This window comes from Solanum stenotomum, chromosome 4 (assembly GCF_019186545.1).
Source record: "Solanum stenotomum isolate F172 chromosome 4, ASM1918654v1, whole genome shotgun sequence".
Classification (NCBI taxonomy): Eukaryota; Viridiplantae; Streptophyta; class Magnoliopsida; order Solanales; family Solanaceae; genus Solanum; species Solanum stenotomum.
In genome coordinates, this window is record NC_064285.1 from 65,788,138 (window position 1) to 65,795,084 (window position 6,947).

The following is a 6,947-nucleotide window of genomic DNA, read 5'->3' on the forward strand; positions in this document are numbered from 1 at the left end:
AATCATCTCCTTCGTGTTCTGTTCCTGAAATAAGCAATATGAAGGGAAGAAAGTTACTTGGCATTTGGAATCTTTGGTGAGTTTCTGGATAGAAATGAGATTTGCAGATAACTTTGGGATATGAAGGACATCTTTAAGTATCAAGGATTTTCCAAGTGGTATGTCTCCTTGCCCAGCTACAGTAATAACTGAACCATCAGCTATAGTTATTTTTTTATAGCTAGGACAAGGGGAATATGATATGAAGAGATGAGAGAGACTAGTCATGTGATCAGTTGCCCCGGAATCAACCACCCACGTTGGAGAAAGTTTGTCTGAGACATTAGTAATAAAAGAGTAAGAAATACCTGTGAAGGCCAATGAACAACTACCTGTTGAAGCTGAATGTTGCAAATCTCCAATTGAAACTGTAGAGTTATTCTCTACGGTTGCAGAAACATTTTCAGAGACTGGAATATTTGCGGCAGTACCATTTTCAGACATGGTTTGGGCAGATAAAGATAGCAAAATGGGATTTTTCAAGATAGGATGAATAAAATTGGCCAGGAATAAGCCTAAAGCTCTGATACCATGTGGAATAAGATTATTGAATAATTTCATTCATATCTTTCTATGTCATGTACATGGCTTTATATATACATAAAAGATTGTGGAATAGAATCACCTAAATCTTTACATTAAGAGAAAGAATCAGAAATATGATATTCTAGATTACCACAATTATACTAAGATCTTAGAGGATCATATCTTGATATGAAGAATATCTTCTCATCTTAGAGGATCACATCTTGAATGACAAGAATATCTTCTTGGAAATCCTCCATCAGCCAACAAGAACTACTAATTAACACTTCCTATGTTTCAAGTTAAAGACATCATTTTTACTTTCTAAGACATCACAGCAAACACCACCTTTCTAAGTCTCTAAGATGGAATATCATACCAATTATTATTCGATCTTAGGTCAATATTATGTAATTTGAAAAGGAAACACAACCCCCCTACCTCCCTCGAGTTCACTTCCCAACCTAGCTTTATATATCCCGATAAGTGAAAAAATAAAAAAGGTTCAATCAGGGATCTGTCCCCGCTCCATTCAACCTTTTGGTAGGTCCCTGTTATCCCACACTAATGTAAACAAGAGGCATGCTTATTCATCCTTGATGAGTTCCCAGAAAAAGGAAAGAGACATTCTTTTTGACACGGAATAACAAGAAAAGTAAGAAAAACAAATTGAAACGGAGCGAGTAATATTTTTTCCTTTGCTAGGATTTGAACCTGAGACATCATGATTTTCAACCCTCTTCATTATCCACCAGCGACACCCTTTGACCCTAAAGCTCACGACTTCACTTAGCTAAGATCTTTCAACCATTACCATAAAGATTGACTACTCTCAACAATCAATCAACCAACTTCCCATCAATCCTAAACCACTAATGCAATATGAATCCTCTAAATTCATCCCCTACCCCCGCCATACCAGATAACTCTATCCACCAGACTTGGACAAATATTAAGAAATCATCCAGTGTTTCTACCTTCATTGGGATTTAAACTAAAAACATCATGATTTTCAACCCACCTCATTAACCATCAACCACACCCTTTGACGCTAAAGCTCATGACTTTACTTAGCTAGCATCTTTCAACCTTTACAATAAAGATCGAGTACAACAATCAATCAACCAACTTCCCATCAATCCTAAACAACTTCACCCCACCCCCCCCCCCCCAACCCCCTACCATACAATGCTCAAAGAAACTATTTTTACTGAACTCTACACCTTTATAAGCAAAACAATAATACGAAATAAAAATTGAATCTTGACATGAAAGTTTCAAGGGTTAATCAAGAATCCTATGAATATATGCATAATAAAATATATAAATTGAAATTAAAACAAAATTTTAACTTATTTTTACCTGCCCCGCATAAAATTCCTGCAGGGTTCTTTCCTTGGAGGCATAGCGTTATGTCCTTTTGTTGCTTCTTCTCCTTTCTTGACTTGTCAGCTTTAAAATCTTGGGTCAATTTATAAAAAATATAAAAGGAGGTTGCGTGGGTGGGGGTGGAGTGGGGGGTGGGGGGCAAGTCTTTTTTTTAAAAAAAAAATTTCCCATCTGATCTGTTGCTTCATATTGAAGTCCGATTAAATTTTAATCTACACTAAAAAATTTTACGTTAAAAATAAAACATTTCCCTATATCGGACTCAAACCCAAAACCCGATAAACCATGAAGAGTTTTTGGCCAAAAATATCCTTAAACAACATCCTCAAATTATTTTTCTTAACATAAAACATCCCTTGATTATTTAAAATTTGACAACTTTCATCCTTTAATTAAAATTTATCAAAAATTAACAAATTCTGCACAAAAACATGTACAGTTCACACTACTCTCAACAAAACTCCCTAAATCACCCTTAATAAACCAAATTTGTTCATTCAACATACATCTAAAATAAAATATTGTGAATTTTTGTTAGCAACAACGTTTTGCATCGTCTTCCTTTTAATTAGTAATTTTGTTTTTATTTACTTTTCATTTCATTTGATATCAAAAATTTATCCGTTGAAATGTTTTCTTCTCATTGAATCTGCAAAATATGGTGTCGATCGGAAACTTTTACTTCTAATAATGGAAAACGAAACTCTAGTACTAGAGATCAAAATTTGTTGATTCTTGACTACCTCAACTATTTGTTTGCCCCAAAAAATTATTGATCTAACGACATTTTGACTTTGCAAGGTGAATATGGTGTAAAATTAAGCTTCAACTCCATTCAGTTGGTAAAGGAGCAGATCATGTCTCCTCATACACTTACACCGTCCTAATATTATTACTTTACCAGCAAACAAGGGTCTAAAAAAATAAAATAAAATTTGGAAGCTTTTTCCAACAAGTAATAAAATTATAGATTTTTTTTATGAGAATAGTATGAACTGCATATGTTTTTGTCTGTAATTCGCTAATTTTTTTCACAAATTTTAATAGAGGGATGAAATTTGTTAAGTTTTAGATATTCGAAGGGTGTTTTTTGTTAAAAAAATAATTTAAGAATATAGTTTAAATTGAGGGTATAGTTTAAGAATATTTTTAGCCAAAAACTCAACCACGAAGGACCTTAATGGTTTTTCTCTTTCTAACTTTTTGGAGGCTAATGAGTATTGTTTTTAGTTCCATGTGGAACAATTTTCAATTTATTAAATAATTAATATATGAGTTTTTTTTGTCTATTTATATATTTTATTAATACCTAAATTACCCTTATATGATGAAAACAATTACACTTCAAATAAGATAAAAATAGTCAAATAATTGTAATGATATATAATTTGTTAAATTTGTAAAGATTTATAAATAGAGGGATAAAAACTATGCATTTATCAATTAATTAAAGATTAAGTTTGCTTAGATAGATCAGAGATAGCACAAGAATATAAATTGAAATTTGGTGATATTTAAAGATTAAAATACTTTATAAAATATTTTAAATTATTGATTATTACAGCTTATACTCTATTTGTTTTATTTTAAATGTCTTTATTTTGCTTAGACACTAAAAAGTTTTTTTAAAAAATGAGTAGCATCTGTCAAGAGACAATCTCACGTAGAATGTATTTTATAAATCACAAGCTTCTCAAAAAGATAACAAAGACGTAGAAGATTTTCTCAAACCATATAAAAATTGACCCTCGTGTGCAAAGACATAATAGAGAATCTTTGTAAAATTGATCATTATGAATCTTGCGATAAATTTAATTGACAGATTCAATGACCATAAATAGAGATTTCATTAGCTCGTTATTTAATACGAATTGATAAAATGCAAATTATTCAATAAGGCAAATAAAAAACTATTTTAAAAAAAAATTAAAAATCATATTCCAATTCATATCCAAAACCCTAATTAACCAGAAGTTCTCAATTTCGAATCTTAGATATGAAAAACATTTCTTGATAGATAAGGTTTTCTTCTAGTGAGTCTTACTCAACCGACTTCTAACAAATTAAACTTTAATACAAATATTGAATATCGAACACGAAACCGAGAGGGTGGCCCTTAATAGTTCATCAAATTATTAGGCCAACTTCCTCCTTATGTGTTCTTGACGGTTAATCCAACAATTTGCTTTCATTTCCCTCTTCTTGTTTTCTCCGCTCTCTTCTTCCTTTATATATCACACTTCCTCTTCTGAACAATCCCATAAAATCCATCATTTTTTTCTCTGTAATCATGGCTGCATCAGCCTCTTCTTTTGCTGCTAACAAATTTTTGCAGCCCATCAACTCCACCAGATCCATTGACAACAACAACAAGACCCTTTTGGGAAATCAGCTTAAAGACAGCTCCTTTTTTCTTGGATCAGCTAAGAAACTCTATATGAAGAAACCCTTTTCGTCTCAGAACTCGAAAAGCCGATCTAATGGTGTTTTTGCTGTTTCTGAGGTTGTTAAGGACAAGAAGATCAATACAGACTCCTCACTCTCCAATCTGGTACTTGCATTTTTTGGTTTTTTTCTTAAAAAATGTTTCTTTTTGATAATTGTGTTCAGGCCATCTTCTGTGCACCTAAGGCAGATGGGAATGGGATTTTTTTTCTAATTTTCATCACAATTGATGTTTGTTTTGGTCTTATGAGCTGTTCTTGTTTAAATCATTGAGTGTTTTGAAGTGGATTTCTGTTGATTTAGTGCTTGTATATTCGTCGTATTATTTCTCTGTTATCAAAAGAATGACGATTTAGCATTTCAATTTTGGTGTGAATTCCCATATGGAGTATGAACTTGACAGACTTTGAATCTGTAAGATAGAAGCATTGTGTGAATTGGATATTGATTAAGTATTGTTTTTAAAACACGATTTACATATTTCGCAACTAAGTAAACTAATGCACAATGTTTTGTAATTGTTAGAGCGGGTTAGAGTCTCACATTGGTTGGGGAATGGACGAGCGGCTTGTTGATATGGAATTGGGCAACCCTCCCCTCAAGATCTAGCTTTTGGGTTGAGTTAGGCTCAAGTGCTATATCTGTACATGGTACTAGTGCCACGTTTGGGATTCCGGTCCACATTCTAGTTTGGCCTAGGTTGAGGGGGGGGGGTGTTAGAGTGGGTTAGAGTTTCACATTGGTTGGGAATAGATGGATGGGAATAGACGGATGTTTGCTAATATGGACTTGGGTGATCCTTCCTTTGAGAGCTAGGTTATGGGGTTGAGTTAGGGCCAAGTGCCATATCTTTACTGCAATAAAAATATCTAAAAATGTTCCAAAAGTTGTAGTCGAAGAAAACTTGTAATAAGCTCTAACAGTAGTAACAGTATTATATAAAATTGGACCGAGAGTAGTTATTTTTGTATTTGTTTGTGTTAATTCACTCAACTGTAAATAATTTTAGTTTTAATTCAATGTTTTGTTTATGTTGTCAATCTAGTTAATTACCAAGGATGAAGGGTTGGAGTTGTATGAAGATATGGTTCTGGGAAGAGCCTTTGAGGACATGTGTGCCCAAATGTATTACAGGGGGAAAATGTTTGGTTTTGTGCATTTGTACAACGGCCAAGAGGCAGTCTCTACTGGGTTCATTAGGCTACTGAAGAAGGAAGATTCTGTGGTTAGTACTTATCGTGATCACGTCCATGCATTGAGCAAAGGGGTTCCAGCACGTCAAGTGATGAGTGAGCTTTTTGGGAAGACCACTGGCTGTTGCAGAGGCCAGGGTGGCTCCATGCACATGTTCTCTAAAGAGCACAACGTTCTTGGTGGTTTCGCTTTCATTGGTGAGGGTATCCCTGTGGCAACAGGTGCCGCCTTCACTAGCAAGTATAGAAGGGAGGTCATGAAAGAGGCAGATTGTGATCATGTAACTATGGCCTTCTTTGGTGATGGAACTTGCAACAATGGCCAGTTCTTTGAGTGTTTGAACATGGCTGCTCTGTGGAAATTGCCCATTATATTTGTTGTTGAGAACAATCTGTGGGCAATTGGCATGTCTCACTTGAGATCTACTTCAGATCCTGAAATTTGGAAGAAGGGTCCCGCCTTCGGGATGCCTGGGGTTCATGTTGATGGCATGGATGTGTTGAAGGTGAGGGAGGTAGCAAAGGAAGCTGTTGCCAGAGCTAGGAGGGGCGATGGTCCCACTCTGGTTGAGTGTGAGACTTACCGGTTTAGAGGACACTCTTTGGCCGATCCAGATGAACTTCGTGACCCTGGTGAGAATTCCAATCCCCTTTTGTCTCTATTGTACTTATTTTATATTTCCTTAATTCATTCAGCTTTATTTCTTTTTAGTACTGCTGATACTGGTATTAGTAGTACCAGACTCTGGCTTTAGCTTATGTTTTAAACTTGTTGAATTTACCAACCATTACATTCTCTTTATATGCTATTAGTCTATCTCATAAAACTCAGGTAGCTTTTCTGTAGTCTTTGTTAAATGTGGTTTCTTTACACTTTTGACCCTTTTCGTGGAAAAAAAAAAACTAGTTTGGAGTTGAGGCTTTGCTTTTTATTGTTGTTGTTCTGATGTTTGTAGTTAGAACTAGTGAGTAACATGATATCTGCATTTTGATCTATCGGAGAGTGACAAATTGGTTGAAGACTATGGAAATTGTAGTGCTTAAGAAATGTGAGATAATCTGTTATTCCACTGATAAAGTGTGTGCAATGAACATTTTTCGCCCTTTGATCTTTATTGCTTCCATTTAAGACCAAAACTTTAAGTATGAGTGTCTGAGGTTCACCCCATATTTGTATACTGCAGATGAAGTATATAGATTATAGACAACATAAGAATACTATGCACAACAAAATTGCTCTCGTGGACGGAACTCCAGTTTTGAAATGCTATAAATTTTATGACAGCTTATAAGATAATTAGCCTCTGAAATCTATCATTTTTATTGTTGTATATTATTAGCCAATGATTTCTCTTA

At 34.4% G+C, this 6,947-nt stretch overlaps 2 protein-coding genes across 5 annotated transcripts in view; one reads left to right on the forward strand and one right to left on the reverse strand.

The window, feature by feature from the left end:
* The window catches only part of LOC125863060 (zinc finger CCCH domain-containing protein 16), a 15,319-nt gene extending 13,298 nt beyond the window's left edge, over positions 1-2,021 (reverse strand). For 3 of the 4 annotated variants that reach the window (XM_049543203.1, XM_049543204.1, XM_049543205.1), the window contains exon 1: positions 1,927-2,001. In XM_049543203.1, the coding sequence (XP_049399160.1) occupies positions 1,927-1,970 (44 nt within the window). In that variant the 5' untranslated portion in view covers positions 1,971-2,001. Of the gene's footprint in view, positions 1-1,926 lie in introns of all 4 variants that reach the window. The other variant, XM_049543202.1, reaches the window with a different exon arrangement.
* Positions 2,022-4,082: 2,061 nt separating this feature from the next.
* On the forward strand, positions 4,083-6,361 carry LOC125861957 (pyruvate dehydrogenase E1 component subunit alpha-3, chloroplastic-like). Its single transcript, XM_049541884.1, has 2 exons — positions 4,083-4,504; positions 5,444-6,361. Exons 1-2 carry the CDS (start codon positions 4,244-4,246, stop codon positions 6,344-6,346), a joined length of 1,164 nt encoding a protein of 387 aa, XP_049397841.1. The 5' UTR covers positions 4,083-4,243; the 3' UTR covers positions 6,347-6,361.
* The last annotated feature ends 586 nt before the right edge of the window (positions 6,362-6,947 follow it).